Genomic DNA, 25,286 nt, shown 5'->3' on the forward strand with positions numbered 1-25,286 from the left:
TCTCATTCATTAAGGTAATACTGTCTTTATTTATTTTTAACAAACGCTGCTACACTGACTGATGCAGATTATGTCAAAACACCATAAGCAGCTTCTTCCACTACATAAATCTTTGTTGATCTCTTGTGAATCTTTTGAGAGCTGCCATAACAATAAAATCACAAGTATCAGTTCGTGTGCTTTTATTTCAGGCATATCCTGGAATTCATCTGGACAGGGTACATGAACACTTGCAATGTGATTTATTGATCTTAAACTATCTCTGAATCTTATTTTAACTTGCATAAGATTCTTCTCTGTGTGTGACTAATACCTATTCCATCATAGATTTTTGGATTCTGATGGCATTTCAAAGTTCATTATGAACGTAGATCGTGTATGGATTTTTTTTCATTTTGTGTAAATGTTGGAAGTGAGGAAGATTCACTTGACTCCTATCCAGTTGTCTTTTAATGGCCAGATTATTCTTTTTCAAGTTGCCAAGGTTTGTACGTATTGAGGTATCACACATCTCGGCTCTTCATCAGCTGTTCTCTGCTCAAATTCCTGGGCTATACTTTCTCCTGAAAAAAACATGTTCTTCCATGTAGCTGAGGAAGCTTAATCCTGAAAAAGGAAATTGCACAGAAGCATATATTATTTTATTTGGTTCTAGCACAGGGAAGACCTGTCACTAAGGACTGCAGTGTAATTGCAGAGTTGTTTCTGACTGAATGGTTTCCTGGAGAAACTGTAACACTGGCTTAGGTACTACAGATTTTGTGTTGTATAGTTAGAGCCAGTCACTGTCAGCATAATGTAAATCACTGATAACTTGTTTGATCATTCTACAGAGAACCTGTAACTCGTCTATAACAGACATTTATGATCAGTGGTTTGTGTTTGTCTATAGACTTCTAGTATTTTCCGGTTGGGGCTGCTGTCATCATCATTATTATTATTATGACATATTTTTTTGCTCTTCTAGTTGTCCAGTCTGTTTCTGGCCATACATAAAAGAACTTGAGTCTTTTTTTGTCTTGCTGACACTAGGCATAATTTCTAAAATGTTGGAAAAGCAGTCTTTGTAAATGGAACGGTCTTTTGTCCAGAATCTTGCCCTCGGGATAAATCTTAATTTGTCCTTCCAGCACAGTAGCATAGCATAGGACATGGGTTTGCAAGCTAACCCTGAAATCCTGCCAGGTTATACTCACATGTGCATTTGTGCTAACAACTATTTGTTTTCCCCATTCTTTACTCATAATCAAAACCCAATTAAAATTTTGCCACCAGAGTAATTAGAAGCTGAGTCAGAAACGCTTTATAGGCACTTTCATAACTGCTGGTCTTTGCTTATACAGTCTAAATAAGAATGGAGTATCTCTCTTACTTTCCTACTCCTCCTTTGGCAGCAGCTGTCTGTAAAGTTTATGCTGCCCTTTGCCTCATTTGATATTCTATTCTAGTATGTTTACAATTAAATTTAGTTTTTATAGTAAACCTGTTGTATAAGAAAAGTAAGCATTTACATTAGCTACTGCATAATGTTGCACTGAGGTTTTATGGTTGGGGACTGTACAATACCATTAGCATATTTTTGATTGCTTCTGCATTCAAAAAAAAAGATAATCAAGCTGTGAGACTAAACTAAATTGTAAGCATTTTTGTAGAGGGTGTCACTATACTATACTACTAGAACCTAATCTCCTACTTTACATTATTTATCTTGATGTTTCTGTTGTCGTTACCTAGAAATTTTAACCTTCTAATAACAGTAAGTACTCCTTACATCTGGGTTTTTTGTAATTTTCTATTACATTCTCCAGGTTCACTGTAGAACAGGAAATTGATCTGAAAGATGTCTGGAGAGGTCTCGGAATTACAGAGCTGTTCAGCAGTAGTGCTGACCTCACTGCGATGTCTGGTAAGAAGTTCTTGTGCTGTCTCTGGAGCAATATGAGGAAGTAGTGAAATCACCTAAAGATAATCAACGAGCTCTTCAAAGTGATTTTATGGAGGGGAAAAAAACGAAACCTGCTAGCAATTTTTTGATCCTTTGTGATTTTTGCATAATGGATTTGTGTGCTCACAGCAGGAGCAGTTGAGGCAAGGAAAAAAACCATCAGGGGGTGTGTGTGGGATGAGGACAGTCGACACGGGGAAGTTCACGGAGTATTTAAGAACTGGATCTCATTAGAAATGTAGAGGAAGTGTAATACTATGCAAGAGGCAGATCCACATTAGAGCAATATATGGCTTCAGTGCCTTGATGGGAAATGGGACTGGCCCAACAAGGGGGTTGTCATCTTTTATCTCCAGAGGCTATTTGTTCACAGCATTAAGAGCATTAAGCTGTTGTACAATTAGTCATCTCCCCAGATACCCGCTGTATAGAAGCAGCACAGGAAAGAGATTCTGAGATAAAAGCAATTTAGTCACATACACTGCTTGCTATTTCACTGTGTTGCCAACTCTTTATGTTCAGCAGTTGAAATATCCAACACATTTAGAAATTCAGGTGGAAATTAGATAAAATACCTCCTAAAAGATACAGAAGTGGCACAAAAGGTAGAGTAATCTTTGCCTGAGAAGTTGCTTTGGTTTTGCATAACAAAAGTAGCCACACAAGCAGTAATTTAGCATTGTCTGTCTAGACCTGCATTTTGGCAAACCCAGTTGTTCTCTATCTAGAAGCATGGGCCAGTGTGAGACTGCTGTCATTATTCTTGTAGTTTATGCTTATATACTGCTCTCTCTTCGTTGTGGTGGTGGTTTGTTGTTTTTTTTTTTTTGCTTTGTGGGTTACTGCTTAATCAGCCAGATAGGTCCTTAGCTGGTGTGAAGTACCGGTTCTTAATTGTCGGTCTCAGGAAGTGACCACACCTGTGTGTCTTATTCAGAATAGTGGTGATGAAGGCCCATCTTCCTCTTAAAATTTACAGCAGATTTGTGATTTTCATACCTTTTCACTTTTTCTAAGTTTGAAATATTGTCTATAGTGTATCACATAGCTTTTTCCGATGTTTTGCAGCTTTCACTTTTTTAGTGAATTTGTGGGAAAAGCTAGAGTTAGCTAATGTGAAAAGAATTTAAATAAATGAAAATTCCTTCTTTAAAGAAATACTATTTTTCTGAAGAAAAACACCTTCAGTTTCTCAGCCACCTTGAAGAGTAAGCTGTCCAATAAATTCTAGTCTGTATATAAAAAAGTATTTACTTGAGAATGGAACTAAGGAGAATGGAAAATACACAGGGGAGATTGAATCACAAAGGCAGTGCTTGGTTCTTATTTTAATTCCATGTAAAAATCACCTATATATCAGGAACTAATTCTGCAGTCAAGAGGTTAGCAGAAAGAATGGAACGTGCTTGCATTTTAATCCATTAGACTAATGATTTGTGTAAAATTTTATATTTTTGACAGTTGTACTGTACAAAATCAAAATACCATGTTTTGCATGACTGAATTAACTCCTCTGCCATTTAAAGAGGAATTTGTGTGTTCTGTAGAGCAGTGTATAGAGAGAATTCATGAGTTTTACTGTAACAGTCTTGCTTTTCACTTAAAAGGCCATGTGCCACCAGGTGATGAAAAGGTCATTCATAAATTTAGAATAAGAAAATGTTTTTGAAGTAATGCGTTTAATGAAAACCCTGCTGTTGATGCTGTGGAGATGAAATTCCAAGTAATGAAAATACAGAATGTTTCCTATTTCTAATTTTCACAATGTAAAATGGGGAAGGAGGAGGAAGGGAAAAAGAAAATAATGAAGAAAAAATTGAAAAGCATGCTGTTACAAATTCCTGAACAGTATGTCAGGTAACAGGGAAGTTGAAGCCAGAAGTTTACACGCATCTCAGTGTCAGCCCTCTGGAAAATTTGGTACTTCATGGAACCTTAAATACAGATACTTGAATACAGTGTTTGTCTGGACTCTTAATTTAGGAAGATTCAAATCATAAAAGAAATCTAAAGAGACTTTTGAGAAATTCTGTTGCGTTTAAAAATACTCTCCTCCCCCTCTCCTGTTGCTCTTGCTTTTGGATTATTGACAAGGAAAGCCGCCTGCAATTTCAACAGCAGCCCCTAATCCTGTAGTCAGATCCAGGCACAGATTGTTGAGTTCAGTTAAATTCTATGTGGGTTTAGTGGATATAAATCAAATTGCAGGATTACAGACTTATTTTTCAATATTTAGAATTCTTTTGGTTTTTGCACTCAATCTGAAAAATGGAAGTAGTCGAGTCAGCTTTTGCTTCTATGGATTGTGAGCAACCAAAGAGAAGACAGTAATCTAGATGTACATTTTAAATTTTACTCTCTTGCAGAAATTAAGTTCTTTGTGAATTTATACAGGTGAGTAGGACAACATTCTTATTTGGCTGCCTAGTTACATGTTAACATGTCTTACTTGCATCTCTGATTCCATCAGCTGTTCCAAATAATCTTGAAAAAACTTCTGGTATTTGGGATTTTGTAATTTACACAGTGTGTAAACTTGCTACTCAAGTATTTCAATACCACTTAGGATTTACCCTTGAACTAATCTCAACACTAAAATTCCCCTTCTCTTTAAAATTATGATATTTCTTACTGTTGTACAATGCCTTACATGGCAACTACTTTTAACCTCAAAGTGACCAGCATTTCAGTGAGCAGTGAAATGATCTTAATGACTTACTTTCACAATATAAAGTAGTTAGAAGAGCATCAGTCTAATAAAAAGCTCTTCAAAGTCTTGACTGATGCAGGTACAATTTTTCTGGGACGACCTAACCTAGAAAAGCCAATAAACCTGCATGTTTTTTTGAAATGAGACTTGCAGAGCAACCATTTGGCAGCTATGAGTAGGAGTTTGCAAGCATATGGAGTGTAATGACAAATGAAGTGTGATGCTAACGGAGTCATGTACATTAGAAGTAAGCTTCAGATTGCTCCCACACATTAATGGGTTTCTAGGCTAGGGTGCTGCAGGAAACTTAAACTCTGATACCAGATCTCCATGGGACTCTTCTGAGATGCTAACAAATCATTTTGGTTCTTAAAAAACTCTGAATCAAAGAACCTACTAGAGAAAAATGACGTGGTAGTAGATACCTAGGTAAGCCCCACCTTATCCACAGTGAAAGCCATAAAGGAAATATGTATAATAATGCCGAGATCTGTAAGATATTGAAGTACTGCAGTCAGCGACTTCACAATCACAAAACAGGGCAAAGAGCAGACTACCTGAACGTTCAGTGACAACATTATGCTTCCCTATGAAAATAGGTTAATTCACTTCAGGGAGAAATGAATGAGAGGGATGTGACAGTGGCAATAGAAAGAGAGGAGTCTAGAGAAAGTAAATTGGGATCTGGAATTGTTCTTTTCACCAACCAAGGACAAAGATATCCAGTGAAGTGAAAGGCAACAAATTGAAACCAAATAGAAAGTACTTCTTTTATGGAAGACTTAACCACAGAGATGTTTGCTGGATATTCCTTAAGGTCATGAGTTTGGTAGGATTAAAAAAAAAAAAGAACTGCTTCAAAGCAATCAAAACTGTCTGTACTGCATTGAGTAAAGGCATTCTATATTCTGTGGATTAGAAACTTGGTTTAGGGTATAAGGCACATGCTGGGTGAGAGGATGTGTTTCTCTTGTAAGTTGTGCTGTAGTTTTCATCTGTAAGGCTTCTTGTATCTTCTGAAGCCACAACAATATTACAGCTCTCACAGTGTGCTAGACTAATTGGATGTGCTGGTCTCAGCTTCAGTGGCACTTTTATTCCTGTCAACAAAATATTACTGAGGTTTTTTTAATACTCAGACCCTGAATATACTTACAAGTAGGCCTAATACTATACCTGATGTACCTGATGGTAAATGTTAGCAGTGTTTATGCTGTCTGAATTAGGGTCTATAAGCTCATTGAGCGGAGACCAATCTTCTGAGGGGCTAAGTGTTCTGACCAGAAAGATATGTTGGAGTACCATAAACAACACCACACTATGCAAAAGAAGGCATTCATGATGAAAATACAGACTATTGCTGTGAATATTACAGGTCACAGGAGCAGACTTAAGCGCTGTAATAAAAAAAAAGAAATGTGATTGAAATACATGATTAGGCTAAGTGGGCATTTCTTTGTCTGTTATTAAACATTAAAAAAACCCCACCACGACAGAATTTAAGATAAAGAGCTCCAAGCCAGCATTTTTCTGTAAATGCTGCAAAGTTACTGTTTTCTTTTGCTTTGTGCCATATAGCTCAAATGCTTAATGGAGCTTTGAAATGGACTCAAGCAAAGATAGCAAAATACAACTGCATGAAAGGTAAAACTTGCAGAATTGACCAATGAACTTACCAAGAATCCTGTTAACTGACACGTTTACAAAGGCAGTACGCACATAGCATGAGACATGCACAACAAGAATTCCAGATGTGCATGGGTCAGTCACCCTTTTTGCCTTGGGTATCTATCCATTATCACCTGTGTAAATGTTCTTGCACATCCAGTGTTTGTTTTAAAACATTTTTGAAAACCTGAGTTTTAATGGGTCCATAATGGAATGGAAGCTTTAGGGGATGACTATTTAACACTTGATATTAATATTTAGTTAGCTTGTGGTTTATTTTCTATGGGTAATGCTTAAGGCTTAAAGGTGATGTTAGTGTTGGAATGCAAGCACGCTGTGTTTTCAGGTGGCCTTTCACTTAACAGTTAAGGAGACAAAAGCTGTAAGAATTGTGCTTAGCGTTCAATATAAGTAGATGTTCATGTTCCATGTTTTGAAGTAACACAGAAACTTTATCCTGGCTTTCAAGATAGTATTACTGAAGGCTTGGAACTGAAGCCTAGAACTAGTACAATATTTAGCAATCTAGTACATTTTACTACACATGATCCCAAAGGGAGTGATTTGAGGATTTTGTTGGTGAGATTTGAGTTAAGCGGCTGAACTAGGAGGTCTACTTCAGTTCTGAGTGTATGTAGCATGAGTAGTATGAGATCTACTGGGGAGAGACATTTTAAACTGCTGTCTGTTGTGGGTTTGGCTTGCATTAGTACTACGACTAGTGGCTGTTGTTGTGAGAGCCAAAATAAATGGGCAAGAATTAGGTTAATAGTCCCAAGCTTTCCCTCCTTAGTCAGCCTTCAGCTAGAGTTTTGGTGTTGAACGTTTTGTTAAGGATCAGAAATTCAAAAGGGTCTATCTGTCTCGCTGGGGTGGTTAGATTAGATTTTTCACGGTTGTGTATCTCCCTGTTGAGAAAACTTGTATTCCTTTCTTAACTGCCAGTTGGGCTCTGTCATTACTGGGTATTTTATGCAGTTACAATAAATGTATATCTAATCCTTGTTATGTCTTACCAATGAAACTTAGTCAAACAGATTAAATGGTCTTACGTGCATTAAAGTAAGTCATTGGTCTTTCCTTCCTGCAAGGTGCTGAGTATTCCGATAGGTCTGATCATTTAGCCACTGAAGAAAAGTAATGAAACATCCACTGACTTAAACAGGGGTAGGCTTGGACCGAAATTAAAATACTGGCAAAGAAGGATGGAAAACAAGACTGAGAAAAACAATTTCCTTGGTGGCTCTTGTAATAAATATTTATGTTGAGCTTCTTTTAAATATAGTGTCAAGGAGAAAGAAAATACCTGATTTTCCTGGAGGAAGTCTATATTGCACCTAACACAGAAATAAAATTCTTTATGTAGAAATACTTGCCATATAATGTCATAATCCTTTTTCCCAATAGTTGCATTTAAAATCTGGAATACAAGGACTGTCTTTTACTCAATCTGGTATACCAGTGCTCTAGGCAGTGCCGAGCTATTTTAATATCATGCATAGTGTAGGAGAACGCTATAAATTTAAGCAAGGTAAGTGTGCTATTAGAGGTATTGGCAGAAGGTATTTTAATGCAGCTGCTATGTACAAAGCCCTTTCCCTTCCCTACTTGGTATAGAAGGTGGGTGATAGTGGTGGGGTTTTTGCTAGTGTTTGTTTTTTGATATTTATTTTTTTAATACTTCAGTACTGTTGAGCCACTTGAAATATGTTTCCTTTTCTTCTCCAGATAACAAGGAACTTTACCTTGCGAAGGCATTTCACAAGGCATTTCTAGAAGTTAACGAGGAGGGATCAGAAGCTGCTGCTGCCTCAGGTACCTGAGAGAAAAAGAGAAAAGCAGAATAAAATCAGATGTCTGCTTACTCTTTGTAAATTAATTTTTTAAAACTGACTTGCTGTACAGCCAGGAAAACTAAATAGCATGAAGACAAAGCATACTGCTTTTCAGAAGAGAATTCTGAAAGTGAAAAATGTTAGCATTTTTTTTTAACATGATGTGTTTCACAAAGAATTTTGTGGAAAATCTTTTTCCTTATTTTGCTTCTGATTATTAGGAAACTACAAACTACAGTTTGTATTTTCTTCATGGGAATTCAGCATTCATAACTTTTTATCTGCTCATTGAGATGGTCAGAGGCATTTGATCCAGAATAGTTAGAAGGAGTTCTCAGTTGTTGCAATTGCACTTTAATAAGTTCATATATAGTAATGCAAGATGGGAAAGTGCTAAATGAGAAAACATAGCTGGCTCATATTAATGCTAGGAGGCCAGGTGGCTGGTTTATTTGGTTATCACATGCTTTTCCTAAAAAGGAGTTACATTAGTTGCCAATATGCGTCCTTAGGTGATTTCTGATTGCCTCTACTTGTACCAGTCTTTGAGGAAAGGAAGAATTACTTCTCTCATGAATATCAGTAACTGAGTTGCATTGTAACATTAGTATGGACAGAGATTGCTGTCATGCATGAGTCTTCGTTAGCAGTGCAGTGAAAATGTAAAAGTAAATGAAACACCAGGAAATATTATTATTTAATAATGTCCTGGAGAAATGCATACATCTTAAAATAAAAATAACAAAGAGCCAAATTCTGCCTAATGCCCAGCTAATTTTACTTTTAACCTTTGCATTATTTAAGGACTCAAGCTAAAAGCTGTAAGATCAGCCCATTTCATTGTTGCATATTCCTTAGTTATTAAGGGTTACCTTTTACTATCAACTGCAGGCTTGGAGCTGTTTAAAACAGGTCAGCAGTGCTGTCTAATATAACGCATTTTCTTTCTACAAGTGAGCAGGAATCATAACTCCTCATAAGGTTCTGGATCTTAAAATTTATAAGCTGCTCCCTCAGCCTGAGAAATTGTGCCACTCTCCATTGTTAATCATTCTAAAGGCATAAATAGGCATGTGATTATTCTGTAGGTCTCTTTCATTTTTGGTTAGATTTTTCATGCTATTTCTTGATGCTTAGTGCTGAGAATGTGGGACTTCACTGTCTGCTTGTGAGCTTCACATCTCTCATGAAGCGCAGGAGAATGTGCAGTGATATTTAACAAGTTGCCTGTGGTTTTTTTTTCCCTTTAGGAATGATTGCTATTAGCAGAATGGCAGTGCTGTATCCCCAAGTTATAGTTGACCATCCCTTTTTCTTTTTGGTCAGAAACAGAAGAACAGGTGAGAATATTGCAGACTTGTGCACATTTTTCACAGTAAATCAAGTATACAAAAGAATATAGCATATTGTGATCAATCAACTGGCCTTGTACTATGAATTTTCCTTTATTTGTCCTAAAATACCTAATATTGAAGGACTCACCTTTTTTCCCGCTAATGTTGCTTCAAGTAAGACACCAAAATCTGATATAATTCTGAAAAATACTCACAATTATGTGATTAAAATCCCCAGGGAAGAAAACATCACCATTTTTCTTCAAAGAATGCAGTGTTACTGCCCTGAATATCCATAATCATTGCATTCCGTAAGAGCTTGGCTGTAGTAAGACTAGTGAGATATATTCCTGGTACCAAATGATTTGCATAATGGACAGATATTACAGCTATGAATAATTCTATGGTGCTCTTGAAGTGTTAGGTGGCAGGCAAGGGATGAGAGCAGCACTTATTAGCAAAACAGGCAATGATGAAGTAATTCCTTAGTTTCAAATTTGTAATTTGTCATAATGATGTGAAGTGTCTACATGACAAAATACTACCGTGAACCCAGAGAATATCATATGGGTCTCTGTGTTGTGATGCCTTACACGTTCTATAAGCAAACTCTGGTAAAGTTCTGTTTGATGGGTTTTTTCTCTATTTGAGATCCCCGTCATAGGTATCGATGCTTATTAAACAATTTTGATTGCAGTAATGCTTACAGTTTAGCTAGGTAGGGTCACTTGTGTGCAAGGCATGTTCACAGCTCTTAGGGTTTTGGCCAAAACTAAGTTGAGTATTCTTGCTGTTGTAGACATATAATTAGGCAAAAATGTATCTGGGAGGAGGGTACCTGTCCCTTTTCCCTACTAAATATACAAAAATCTCCCCAGAAAGAAAAGTTTAAATCAGAACAGAGTAGAGCGTGGTAGCCTTGGGGCATTCTTAATGTTGCACAAGCTTTGTTATTGCATGTAGAAAGAGGAATTTCCAACAGCTATAGTTAAAGCCTAAAGTTTAGTACTAATCTAGAAATCTAAGGTTAGAAACCTTTTGGAAAAGATCTGTGATGGTTGTTCTTCTCAAGCATATCCTAAGAGCTCATGATTTGTGTTTAAGCAGGTTAGATAGAAATGTATAAAATGGGAAAGATGTAAATGGTGATTAAATAGCATAGGGGAGCGGTAGTCATATAGATAATTCCTTCTGGTTTGCATGCTCTATGTGAGGTAAATCTGCAAACTCCAAGTATCTATCTATTAATAATCATTAAATGATTGGTGCAGAGCTTCTGGGACTCATTTTTAACTCTGTGAGGAATGTTGTCCAGCAGCACAGGCATATGAGGGTCAGAAGTGATCATGAAGATTGCTCTGATTAGGTGTTCACACAATTTAAGGATAGCTGCTACCTTTGGAGCCCCCCAGCCCAGTACTGTGTCATAACCACTTGACATCAGTGGCAGCACTTCATGGGCCTTCATCAGAACCATTGAAATGGAAGTGAACCTTTGTGTTGATTTCAGGGTGGGGGGGTTCAATCAAGCCTTTAGAATAAGTAGAGGGGCACTGAAATGCAGAAGATTCACTGTTCTTGTCTGTACTGTATCAGTGCTGAATACAAAGAGGTCCTCTTCTCTAAGGCTATTGATCCATTGCCTTTCATAGTTACCAAGTTCTCCGAGACATGTTCCTATAAAAACTGTGCATTATATGCTCTAGAACTTACTATCAGTATTCATCGCTTTATAACCTCAACTTTTCCTTTTGGTTCTGACACTTTCCCTTCCCACTTTTTCCATAGGTACTGTGTTATTCATGGGAAGGGTAATGCACCCTGAAGCAATGAATATAAGTGACCATGAATTTGAAAAGCTTTAACAGCCACCAACTGCCAAAAAGAGGAGATAAGCACATAAAGTTTGAAGTTAATATATTTAAGGTTTGCTGCGTTTTTCCCCAAGATATTGTTTAAAAGGCTTTCAGATGTAACTGCGTGCAAATCGGTTTCCAGAGGAAAGCTTACAGTATTAAAGTAATGGTTCTATTTCTGTCATTGTGATTGCCGTGTCCTTAAAATAAAATTGTGTACATGTCAACAACTGTTTCTTGTTCTAGTGAATTGTAAAGCAAAAAAACTGCAAACCCATTATTCGTAATTTTTTTACAGTTGAAAGACTGACTTGATCAATGAGACAGGAGTGGAATGTGTGCAGCTCTGAATAATGCAAATGGCAAACCTTGATGATAATTTATAACGTTGAAGAACTACATCTGGAAAATGTGATCTCTTCCTGTTCCTGTAAAAGTAGTAAATAGACTCTGATATGCTGTCTCATCAAAGCTGACGAAACAAGTTAAACCTAGTGGATTTTATTCTATAACTGTGTTAGGCTTTGTGTGAACTCTCCCACATGTGATTCTAAAATGTTGCTTTTATGAATGCTCCTGCATGTGACTCTGCAATTGACCTCCATAACTGTTGATGCCAATAAAATTTGATTGCATGAATATTTGAGACTAGTCAGTGTAGAATAGCTATGTATGTGACTGAAGTAAAATAATTGAATAGTAATGTCATTTGTGTGGACATATTTTTCTCCCTCAAAGTAGTTGTTCTACTTTAACCTAAGCTTTGCAGTATCTCCCTTCAGGGGGTCTGGAATGATTTTTCTCAAAGTAATAAACCCCTTAATTCTGAGTGTCTAAAAATGTTCTATTCATAAATAAATGTCTAAAGGAACAACATAATCCTTTTTATTTCCTAACTGTTTATTGAGAATAAACTGACAGAAGAGAATGGCACATACCACAAGTAAATATTAGCAGAGGAATTAGTTGCTGTTTCCATTTGCAAAAGGAGGAGAAGTACCAGTTGTCACCAGAGAGGCATGTAATTATTTCCTCCCTCGTTGTGCAAAATATAAAAAGAACAGAAGTTATTTAAAAGGTAAGAGAGAATAGGAGAAAAGAAGGGAGGAGCTCTTGAAACAGGTCATAAATACAAACTTTTGGATAATTGGGTTTCTTCTCAGCCAATAGTTTTGTCTTTTGAATTCTATGGGAACAAATATGTGTTGGCTGAACTGTAGTTATAGGCTTCTCTGGCATACATTCATTTCAAAACAGCATAGATACTGCTCACAAAGTTATTTGTGCAAGGAGAACTTCCAAAATCTGACACACTGTTCACTTTTTTTTAATATACTGCTGGTGCAAATCATGCAGGTCAAACTGCAAAGTGATGGATGTTCTCTGTGGAGACTGGTTATGCTCCCTTAGAGAAAGGGCATTTGAACATATTTCTAACCCTGCCTCCTTGAGTTGTTTTGTTCTGTTGCACAGAAGATAAATGGAGCTCCTTAGTGTATTGCTGTTGCTTATTACCCTTAGTCTATTATAATCTGGACTTGGTGAGACAGTTTTTGTATTCAAATTTAGACTAAAGTTGTTATTTTCATTCTGTATAGCTAAAAATGTTATGCTTGGGGAAAAAAAGGGAGTGCTGCTAAGAAGGAACAGGGAATAATTTTACCAAGGCATAGAACTGGTCTCACTGCAGGTAAAACCAGCTCCTTTGACATGGGATTACACCAGGGCTGGTTCTTCGTGTTTAAATGATTCTATGAACATCACCTACTGTGTGTAAAAGTGACCCATATGCTAAGGATCTCTTCAGGTTTTAACCTTACGGGAGCCTGATGTTTTAGCTATTAAGCATTTTTTCAGGCTAATTTTGGAGGTGTTCACTCTGATTTGGAAAGACATGAGAAAGCAGATGACAACCTGCAATCATGTTTATTTTTGGTCCAATGAAAGTTCTTCCTGACCAATTTTGTGTTTTCGTTGCATTAGTTCCTTGCAGCATAGACGCTTCATACCAAGGAAAGGACTGAAAATAGATTTCAACAAAAGCTATGGAATTATGGAAGGACAGCTGCCAGTCAGAAGTATTTATAGAGGATATCAGGCAAGTGCACAGACTTCCCTAGCAGTTAGACTGAGCATAGGTATGAGTGGAATGATGCAGAATAGCATATTCCAAGTCTGATTCTGAGAATTGCCTAAATGGGCATACAGAAAAAACAGTAGAAACAGAAATGCAAACACCAGTTATTTCACTTGATACTCTCCTAGACCTTACAGATGCAAGCAGCCATTTTAAGTTTCTTGAAAATTGAGAATTACCTGGTTTTCAACAACCTGAATTGATTTATTACCAAATTGTGCAAAGATGTTGGTTGTAAACCACAATGAGAACAGCTCTCAAACAATACTGATTTTCAATAGTCGTAATATCTGAAGGATTGTTGCCAGTTTATTGAGGTATATGAATACTATCACATTGTGGGTTTTAATTTAGATTTTGTATAATGTTCCTTTCAGAGATGATGTTGGTTTTTTTGAGACAAAACTAGCAAAAGAATTTTGTCTTTTTGGAATTTTTTTCTGGTAAGGGGAATTTGTCAATAGTGGCTCATATGTGAGTTTAGGTGTGTAGTCTTAAAAAATTTTCAAAATTGTATTTTGTGTTGGAGGCTATACCAGAAAATAAATTACTGAAACTTCTATAATTGTGCTGTGTTAGTGACCCATGATATAACACTCTAGTGAAATTCTTCTGTGGTGCGGATGGAGTTTAAGCATGAGATGCAGTTGCCTAATGCTATCATCTTCTCTCTTGCATATGTGTAGTGGAGTCCAGGTGGAAATGCTTTTCAGAGCTGCAGTTGGAATGAGTACTTCCCCTACAAATCCTTTTAGTAGTAGTGCTGCCACTGGAGAATGACTTATTTAACTATGAAGATCCCACTTGTACATGACCTTGAGCACCAGTTTTTCTAGGTTAATGCTATACTACCTTCAAACAAATACTTGCAATGTTGTATGGATTAGAATGTTTTTGTTGCTGTTCCAAACACTCATTTTTATTGTCCTTCCACAAGCCTTGATGGTAGCAAAGTAAACAGTTGTGTCAGTTTCTGTGGATCAAATACGTGATGTTCCTCAAACGAGTAAGTTCTTAGTGTTGTACCAGAAACAAAAAATTAGTCAAAGCTTTTGTGGCTGATTTTTATTTTTCCATGATGGACAAAAGAAGAAACCACAAGATGTCACTCTATCCTAAGAAGCTGAGAAGTACTTTTCTACTGATGGTAATCCTATGGGAGTGTTGGAAAACTAAATGTCCTGAATGGGACTCAAGTATATGTGGGTCTTGGTAAAATCTATGAGAGTTTCTTGAGTCTGAGAGCATAATTAGACCCAGATGCCTGGTCTAAACCCCAGAAAAATACCCCTGCTTTGTTTTGCAAGCTTTTCTTGATAACAGGTGCTGGGTTAAAATCATTGCTTGTAGGGGAATTTTTATCTGGTTCCTAGCCTGCATAATTGCATTGCCTACTTGGTGTGGGTGAAATAAAAGGAAAAGGTTGTTCCTTCAACCCATTTCCATGAACAGCAGTAGAGCTGTACTGTGGTTACTTCAGTGTCAATACTGCAACAGGAGATGTATTTTCTTGACTATGAGAGAGAAATAACTAGGGTTGAAGTCATTGATATGCTGGCCCTATTATTCAGTTATTCTCTTTTGTTTACCTCTTATTTCTCCCCCTCCCTTGCTGCCTCACATACAGTCACTGGAATTTCTGTGTGAGCAGATTCCCAGCATGTTCTCCACCTGTACAGCAAGGTTACGCCATAGTCAGATATTCTCTCTTCCTGGGGAGGAGGCAGTGTTGTTCCTATGAGGGTTTTCTAAAAAAGCTAAAAGTGATGTTTACAAGCTAATTCTTGGTGGATTAAAAAGAGATGGATGATTTATGCCTAAAACCCAGTGCTGGGGAGGAGGATAACAGTACTTTAGTAACTCAAATAATACCAGCAAGAAGGGAGTAGACTTCCTTTTGTGAGATACTCTGGATTTGCTGACACAGCTGATGAGAAATTGTAGATTAATTTAGCTTATAAAAGTGTTTGCAGTCTCCAAGGATTTTGAATCAAGCTGCAATAGTTACAGAGGTCCAGACAGAATGAAGACTGCCTGCTTACTGTGGACCTTGTTAATTGGTTCAGTAGCTTGTCTTTGGCTTCCAGCTGGCATTGGTTAAGGTCTATAAAATAAAGTTACACATGAGAAACCATTTGCAATACACAGACACAGTTGGTACTGTAAAACTCAGGAACAATACTACATATCTGTTACCCCCACCTACCAGGGCTGCTTTATATAGCACTGCTCTTGGAACAACATCCACATGACTGTTTTTCATTTTACAGCATTAATTAGAAGCCTGAGTCATGGACCAATTGCTTTAGGCATTAAGCAAACTGAATAAAATGACAGATAAAAGTCATGTAATAAAATGCAGTTTAAAGCACGGTTTATAGACAATAGCACAGTGCCATGGCCAAAGCTGTAAGGCTAATAAAGGATATCAGACTTACTCACAGTCACTCTGGCAAGCAGGTAAATGGGGGAAGGGGGTGAGGATAAATGTGCTATACGAGCAGTAGGTGAGTCTCAGCTCCGCTTGCTATTTTAGAAATTGTTCAGGCTCTTTCAAAACACCGTACAAATGCAGCCTCCAAACTGTTAATGGCTGTGCCTGGAAGTCAGGCAGTTAATCATTTGCAGATAGGTGCAACTCCAAACAAGCTCAGCAAAGCTCAAAATGTTGGCAGCTGTTCCTATAAAGCATAGTATGCAAAAGTCTTTACAGCACTCTTCACTTTCAACTGTGATCATATAGTCAAAGTGTTTTTTTTCTTAACGATGTGTTTGTGACACTGTGTTCTGGAAACTAGTCTGGCAGATACTGGTAGTAAAATACTAGGTCTACTAGGACCTGGCTGAGGGAAAAAGATTGAAATTGTTTCTGCAGCTAGGGAGTTTAGCCTGTGGCCTGAATTTTTATTTTTGCAGCCACGTTGAATCACAATATGAATGATGTTTTAGATACGACTTCTGCTTTACTGATAAGTTTTTTTCCTATCTCTCTGCCATAAACACACATCATCTCTTCCCAATGGAAGAGTCATCTTTTGGACAAACTGAGGGAAGAATGCCTACAGAAAAATTATTCTGTATTTATGTAGAAGTGCTTTTAAGTAAGGAAGAAAAAAAAACATATAGAGGAAATCTGGATTGTGTCTGAATCATGTATTTTGTGCTCTCATTGAGGGATTGGAATTGGCCATGGAAAAATCCTGGTTTTTCTTTATGAACAATATGTTTAGATGGGCTTCAAGTATTGTAATGCTATCAACAGAGCTTAAACCCAATCATAGTTTAACATTTTTAGTCTATTGACATGTATTTGTTACGAGTCGTATTTTAAAACCAAGCAACTGGCAGTGCTGGAAATGCTTGTAAGTGGTAATGGTGTGAAAGCATTGCCTGAACAGAATAAAATATGTCAAAACATGCTAAGAAATGAGAAACATCAGGAAGTCTGTCTTGCCCTGAAACATGGTGAGGATCATGGTCTGGGCAATGCCAAATCTCGCCAGTCACCAATAGTCTGGTACAAAAAGCCTGTTTATTTGAGGCTTTTGTCATTATCAATATACTTTGTAAATGGCATCTTCCTACAGGTAACAGGCAGAAAGCTGGCATAGTTTGACACAGGAATTAATAAAATTTCTTAAGTTTATTACAAAAGAAATACTGGTCTTCAGATTCATTTTCTGTTCTGGGAAATGTTCTCTTTGGGCCAGGCTGCTGCTTGGAATTACCAGTGTGTAGTGACAGTCTGTTGTTTTCCAGGAGCAGGACCACATAAAACTTTCCTGCCAGCTGCGAACCAAGGATACATCTTCATCAACTGAGTGGCTATTAAAGCCCTCAGTGAAACCCACAGAGAGGTAAAAGAGACCAATTTTAATGTTGCTGCTCCCTGTTTTCTGTATGTGTCTCCACTTATTTTTCCTCTGCAGATTTTCTTCTTGGTCTAAACAAAAAATAATCCAATACAATGTGCTACAGTTTTTAAGCTTACTTCAGATTTTTGAACAGAAATTATTTGCAAATTGTTGCGATGTTTTAGAGCTAGTCTTACTGCTACAGTTTCATAGGCTGCAAGCTGAACAGACTAACCTTGAATACTTCTAATTCATTTATTTTCCAGAATTGTTCCAGTTTTAATGTGTATACATCTATAGAACAAAGTATTCTGAGGAGGTGATCTCTTGATTACTGACCTTTTGAATCATAATGCATGTGGGATAGAGCTGGGAACCATGAGTTAAAAAGCTTGCTTTGTATTGAGTACTTGCAAAAGCCAAGGATGTTACCAGTTCTTCCTCTTCTCTATGATGATTACAACAAGGTAGGCATAAGCCATCCTAAGGCAGAAAGTGCAGTTACCTCTGAGCAGAAATTAGGGAATGTCTAGTTCTATAACCTTAAATGTTTAAATCAAGCAAACAGTCATGTCATGTCCCAAACACCCACAGCAAAGAGCATCATCAGAAAAAGCTAAATTTAATCAGTGTCATCTGGAGCCTGTTCCAAATCCCTTTGTAGTCTATCAAAAAATAGATTTTCATTAGTTTTAGTCAGTTTTGGACCATGCATAGATTTCTCTCAGACTGTGCCTTGAAGCATGAGTACAAAGAACTGGGTGGGAACTGACATATCTGTGATTTTGTGTGATTACTAGAAATTCAATTTTTGCCCAGTGTGCAAAAATTACTTCAGGCCACTTACCTGAAAATATGAAATGCACTTCTAACCACAGTGTTTCAGAAAAAAAAAAAAAAAAAAAAAAAGTCAAGACTATAAGCATGCAAGATTTTAAGTTTTCTTTTGTGTGTGTACACCTGTACATGCACTCCTTTAAATGTGGACATACTGTGAGAATCACAAATACTGTTACTGTTTCACCATTATGTTATAATAAGTAAGCAAAACCTAACCTAAGCATCTTTGCATGAAACCATAAGCTAATGCAGTAGAAAATAATTAAGCCACTCTGTGCCTCTTGGTTTAGAGGCTGGAGGCCTTTGCCTTGGTGCAGAATGCCTGTAATGAAATAAAAAGGTTGTGTGCCCCTCTCCCTTTCTCAGTAACTAGCTTGGCTAGGTTCCTGTCTTCAGGTCCCTGAAGTTAAATGAGATTAATTCAGGCCTCTTAAAACTGTTGGCAGCATATTCCTCTGCTTACAACCGTCGCACAGAGAATTCATGAGGTAAATGTAAGTAGACAGGTGAAGGCAGAGAATCCTGGGGAAATACAGGGACATCAGTGTTTAACACGATGCGCAGTGGCAAACTCGCCAGCCGCTGTCAACACAGAGGGCCTTGAGGAGGAGCCATTACCCCCATTTGAGGAGCTGGCAGAACCCGTTCCCTTATACACTGCCTCTGTATTACTTTGCATGCGTTTTCTAGATACAGCAACTTGTTAGTAGATTTATTGGCAGCACGCTAAGTGTCTTCAAGACAAGTGAATTCAGGCACTCTTAGCCTTGATAACACCTGCCTAAAATATGCTTCCTTCTATGAACAAGAGTACAGAGATCATATGATGATAGTTCCATGACAAGTGATTTCCAAAAAGCAACATAGAAGGCTATTTTTTAGAAGGGCCATTAACCATCTGGCAGCCCGTTTTCCACCCTTCATTGTAAGCATGATAATCTGAACAACATTCAAGATTGAAGTCTTTGCTCTTTCCCCAGGAAATGCATCCTGACGACTCCATAGACAAAGGTTTTCAAGTGGAAAACATGTTTTACATTTATATCTCCCTCAGTACTGTAAAGCCCTGCTTACTTTTTAGAGTTTCTGTACAAAGCCTTTTTTTAAGTGGAGCTTGGAGATTATTAATTTTGTGGGTGTGTTCACATTCAGCAGAGACGTGTGGAATACACACACTAAGGAGTATCTATGACAGTGTTGTGCTTTTATGTGTCATGCCATTGTAAGTATGCCAATAACGCTGCTGGTGACTTAACCCTACCTAAACCTAAGCCTAGGTAACCTTACCTAAACCTGCACAGATACAGCAGTTAATGCTTTTCTCCAGTTGGCAGAGCAGCATAAAATCACAGTCTTTACTCCTGTCCTCGATCTCAGAATTTACTTAGAACTCTGCAGGCTAAAATTTTGCTTCACATGGGGCAAGGCTGTTGTGCAGGAAAATGCTATTTTACAAGTTTGTCAGCTAAGATCTGAGACCTGAAGAGGGATGGTGGCTCTGCCTCTGCTGTGAGGCTGCTACTCCTTTTGGCTTCCCATCTGCTGCTGTGCCCGTAATCACTGACAGCATGCGATATGGCCCAGTGGCTTGCATGTGTGCATTTCCTTCCCAAGGAAGGGGAAGGTGCAGAGGGATGGTGGTTCGAACAGTATGGTTTTGCCCCGGTGCACAGCTGGAGCACTGCCAGGGCACATCTGGACTCGGACCTTGCCTCTGGTCCACCCATTTGCCTGCAGCCCAAGTGACTCCAGCCACAGAAAATAACATTGCTGGAACTGAGAAAGTAACCCTCATGCTGAGTGACCAGCAAGTACAGTTGGTCTAACGCCCTTGTGGCAGGGAAGGAAGAATCCTGCTAGTTTGGCACTGGGTTAAGGTTTCTGCCCTTTAAACTCTTGTGATGTCTTTCTAAAGGCTGAAAATTGGAACAATATGATGCTGTAAATTGCTGATCGTAAAACAAGATGGAGATTGATGTGCAGCTACACACTGTGTCCAAAGCTGCGGTCCAAATCACTGATTCGCCTTGTTGGGCCAAAGTGTCAATGGATTTATGTGGTAGGAAAATCCAGTGAACAATCAAAGCATTTAAAAACAAGCCAACAAATTTGAAGCATTTGGGAGCAGCAGCTGATGCTCAGAGATATAGCACGCGATTTCTATAATGATAAAAATATATTTAATTTTGTTTATTTAAACCAGCCTATGTTTTGCTATGAGGATTAATCATCTGGGTCACACAATAGCATACTAAATGTCACACATTGAATCACATCTTCTGTGATACTGTTATGAATATTCTGGATGAGCTCCACAGCTGTAGAAAGAAGTACTTCATGCCTTGCTAGCTGTAGAGCAAACACACTCTTGCAGCTTCATTTTGTATTCAGTAGCTCTACAAAACAGCAAAGGCAGCATGCAAAATGAGAAGGAATACTAGTGAAGCTCAGCTGCTGATCTTTCAACAATTCAACTGCAAAAACTAGGAGGCCTGAAAGAAGGCGTAAAGTACAAGTATCAGCAGAAATATTAACCTACCTTAAGAGAATTACACCTGATCACATAGGTTTTTAGTAAGTTTTGCTTGCCTGAAGCAGCAACAACAGCGCATAATGTTTCCTGCTGAAGATAGGTCCCCATTTCTCCTGCAGTATGAGTCAAGGAGAAAATAAAATTTGTTTCCCAACTGCTGGAACACAGCACAGAGCTGGCAGAGCAAGGCAAAGTGGAGAAACTGAAAGATGGGTATAGTTTATGTCTGAGGCTACTTGAGTGGCCTGGCAGGTCTGTGACGGGGGAGTAGGGCGGCACAAAGTAGTTCAACAGCACCTTCATAACCTCCCTTTAGGCCAGCAGTGAACTCGGCCTCTTTGAAGTCCAAAGATCAAGATGGATCTGAATAGTATGGGGTTGAATTTTTTATGGTGGTTTTTTTCCCCTTAATGAAAAGCTGCTGTTTCTATCATCTTACCTCTGTTAAAGCAAATACATAAGGGGGAGGCGATGGATGGACAGGACAGAAACCTATGAAAAAATACAGATTTGTCTTCAGAGAGGATTTTGGATGAAAACAGCTAAAGCAGAGAGGCACTAGATGAAGTCATTCTGTTTCAAGCCAGTGGACTGCCTTTACTGGACCCTGATTGAAACTAATCAGTTGGCAGGAAAGACTAATGCATATTGATGGCGTACTCCCCTTATCAGTGTGTATAACCACATGCCCTGGGAAGTCCTGCACATATTTGGTGTGCTACAGCACCTGAACTTGGGTGGAAAGACAGTGTTGTGAGGAATAAGGGCTTCAGGTGCATCATCCAGCTGGAGATACTTTAAGGTCTTCTTGTGTTTTGAATATATATGATTCAAGAATCCCTTCTCTAATGAAGTCAGTAGACGTGATTTAAAACAGATATTTATATCTGTGCCCTGTGAATTCAAAGTGCTTGTTACTCAGAAATCCCCATTTGGTGAGGCTAGCACTCGCACCTGCTTAGCAGAGGGACAAAGCAATAGAAAATCAGTCCCAAAAATGCTTAAATACCCACAGTACTGCTGAAGGGGGAACATTGTGTAGCCCTTAGGACACATATACTGTGATACAGCAAATGCGGTCTCTGACTTCGACCAGAAACACGCTTTCATTACATTTAATTTCTTCTGGCAGGACATGCCAGTTTCTAACTTTAAATGCAGGAATTGTGGACAGCTACAGTGTGTCTGTCTCCTTGCTGTAAAAGAAGCACTGGAGAGAAACAAGGCTGTTTCTCCTTTCTTGTAACACAAGGCTGCCATTTTTTCAAACTGAAAGCAAGTGATATCAAATTATTTGGGTTTCCTGACAAAAGCTGCATGAACACAACACCTTTAATAAAAATAGATAGTTCTCCTCAATGCTAGTCTGTTCTTTTCCCCATGATCATAGGAGTCCCTGCTTTCTCTTTTCAGCTAGAGAACATCTTTATTATCCCTGCAGACAGTGAATAACAAAACGTTCATTTGAACTACATATTTTTGGCAATAAGACTTGAGGAAAGAATAGGGATTAAAAAAATCAGAGATGTCAGGAACAAGTTCTGCCTATGAATACACATAGTTCATAGTTCTCAGTTCCTTCTTTGGTTGCAATGGGGACACCTGTCCCCGAATTTTAAACAACCAAATTATGTTTGTCATTCAACTGTATTGCTTTTGCATGCTTTCCTGTTCTTTCCCTCCTTTCTTAGCATATGTAGATCTGGGCTGTTTCTGCCATATTGGCCCAGCAATGGAGTAACATTGAGCAGATACATAGTTCAGTAAAATATGTTGTGTCATTGAAACAAAATTAAGAATGGCTAGATTATTGAAAGTAGATATATTTTAAAGAACATTTGTATTGAAATTCAATAGTCTTCCATTAAATGTTCATCTGAATAACAATACTTACACTCTATTCCCCTGCCTGTCTTTGCACATTAGTTACATATGTGTGTGTAAACATGCACACACACATACACACGCAAATATATATATACATGTACAAACACACATATCTATAAATATGTGTGTAAAACAGGTTTGCTATGCAGGTGGAATTTGGTATATTGTGTGTGCATGCACACAGCTGATCATTTGTGAGTGTATGAATGGCGTGGGGCAGGAAGGTACTGGGGGAGAAAGGGAGGGAAAGGTACAAAGTATTTCAGGCAAAGGAAAGGCTGCCCAGTATAAAAATTTTGTGAACTGCTGGCATTGATAATGAAGACTGAATGACTTAAGTGTATTATGAGTTTTTTCATTTCATACTTAGACATATTATACCTGTTTATCTTAAATATCTAACATATGACAACTTCGTAAAACCAGTTTAATAAAGGAGTGCTCTAGTGACTCCTAAGTGTTCCCATATTTGCAAGATCTGAGTTTCAGGAAGGCAGGGTTTTGACAGATGAAGTGAAACAATTTTTTCAATATAGTTCAGATAATCAGTTCTCCACAAAAAAGGAAATATAACTCTTTAGCAGTTGGCAGCAGTTACATAAATAAATACAACAATTTATGGAAATATGGTGGCATCTGCAATAATGAAAGTTAGGCATGAGAATAACCAGAGATGCTGCCTCAAATGACAGTGTAAAAGGAAACTTACAAGACTGCAACAGGAAATTGTTTATCAAAACAAATTTAGATTGATTTTCATGATTAAAATTACCTGCTGAAACTTATGTTCAATAAATTAGGAAGTACTTAATGAATGTTGTATTCCATTGGGAATTATTGGCAATTAACACATGAAAAGATGAAACATGAGATTCATATTAAGATGTGGATGGAGGCAAATGAGACTGCCCTCATGTAGGAGTTTTCATTTCTGGGTGGCTTCATCAAGTGTCTGATCTTGTTTGTTTTGGCAGCTTTGGATAAAATGTTTCAAATTTTGAGAATTAGACAGAAAATGGCATTTGGACAAGTGAAGACTGACAGAAAGCTCATTAAAATGGATGGCAGTTTGCCTATCAATTTCAGTGAGCTCTAAACCATGACCTCTGTGGAAGAATGCTTGGTTCAATCTCTTGTGAAAAATTTGGCAGATATCTGGCAGATAACTGTTGGGTTTTTTCTATATGCACATACAAGTTTGATTCTGCTCAGTTGAATTCAATGGCATTACTCTTAAGGGCTGAAAGGTTAAGCATAAGCTTATGTGCATCTGTGGATTATGGATGCTATAATTCCGTTCACTGTAAAGAGCAGTGTTTAAAGTGAAAGGGGAAATAGTTCTCATCTTGGTGAGACATATAATGGGAGAAATCATTATTGCACATCAATCAACAGGAGTGCTGCATGCCACCAACTTCACTTGGGATATGATTTTGTTTTTCCTTTCATACATGCACAGGTAAGTTGCCAAATGCAAGAGAAAGCAAGTTACATCCATTGTTCTCTTGAAAAAAAACTTCTGAGAAAAAGATATCAAAACATTACTTATACGTGGTCTTTCTTTAGTGTCAGAAAAAGTCTACTTCATCCAGAAACTGTTGACCTACATTTTATTAGAAAATGCAGACTTGATACTGAAATAAGTCTCTTCTAATAAAAAGTCTCAAATAAAAAGTGCCATTCGTCATCCCATAAACGTCTCTTTTTCTGGCTTGATCAAAAGACCATAAAATCAATGGAAAGACTCAACCTTTAGTGCCAGGTATTGCCATATGACTTGCAAGCCCATTGTTTTTCCAGAAGAGAGAACCAAGTTTTAGTACTTGTTGCTTGGTTACAGCCCCTCCAAACCTCTTGGAATTCATGGGTTTATAACATCTTAGAAAACCAGACATATAGGTTTCACTTAAATTATTTATGCAGCTAGTTGTTGATTCCTTTTTTGTGTGGTAACCTTGACGAAATGTTTCACTAACTCTGGTCTTGCACTATCCAAGGCTTTATTCTGCTGTACTTACCTTTTCCCTGTGAATGTTCTCCAAGTCTTACCAGTGGGAATCAACTAGTTTACTGGAATCCTAAATGGGCAGGACAAAAAGAAATTTGTTGCCTAGGTAACTCAGCAAACTTTATGCAAGTGTGCCTGCTTATCTGCTGAAGCACAGATGAGCCTATATGCGATTAACATTGTGTTCCTTTTCTAGTGCTTCCTATGAGTATCCATGCAGATTATACTAATATTCATCCAACATGAATGCCATAGATTCCTGGATGTAGTTAAACCAGGTAAGATCTATATAGAGAATAACTTTCTGCTGTTGCTGTAATGTCATTAAGTTTTTAGATCTGATTTTACTGATGGTATTAACCTAATGGTTCGATATCACCAATAAGTATCAAGCTAACACTAAGTAAGACTTTTACGTAAAGAACATGAAATTACATCAGTAAACTGATTTTTACAAGCTGCTGTATCCCTGAATCAGAAAAGTGTTATAATAGAAAAATGTTATTTAAGTATTTGTTATCAGTGATTAACACAATGTCAGTAATAAACTCAGCCATTTAAATGCATAGACCTTGAAGCCAGATTGTTCATCTGGTCTGATCTTAACAAAGTCAGTTTCTGTGAATCCTGTATGAATACTGACGCTGTTCACAATTTTTGCTGTTGACTACCACAGCAC

General features: G+C 37.7%; 1 protein-coding gene across 3 annotated transcripts in view; it reads left to right on the forward strand.

The window, feature by feature from the left end:
• The window catches only part of SERPINI1 (serpin family I member 1), a 50,699-nt gene extending 38,747 nt beyond the window's left edge, over positions 1–11,952 (forward strand). For all 3 annotated transcript variants that reach the window (XM_080409273.1, XM_080409275.1, XM_080409274.1), the window contains exons 6-9: positions 1,809–1,906; positions 8,052–8,138; positions 9,409–9,498; positions 11,281–11,952. In XM_080409273.1, coding sequence (XP_080265399.1) covers positions 1,809–1,906; positions 8,052–8,138; positions 9,409–9,498; positions 11,281–11,357 — 352 coding nt within the window. In that variant the 3' untranslated portion in view covers positions 11,358–11,952. The remainder of the gene's footprint in view (positions 1–1,808; positions 1,907–8,051; positions 8,139–9,408; positions 9,499–11,280) is intronic.
• The last annotated feature ends 13,334 nt before the right edge of the window (positions 11,953–25,286 follow it).

Source organism: Falco punctatus (genome assembly GCF_963210335.1).
Source record: "Falco punctatus genome assembly, chromosome: 13".
Classification (NCBI taxonomy): Eukaryota; Metazoa; Chordata; class Aves; order Falconiformes; family Falconidae; genus Falco; species Falco punctatus.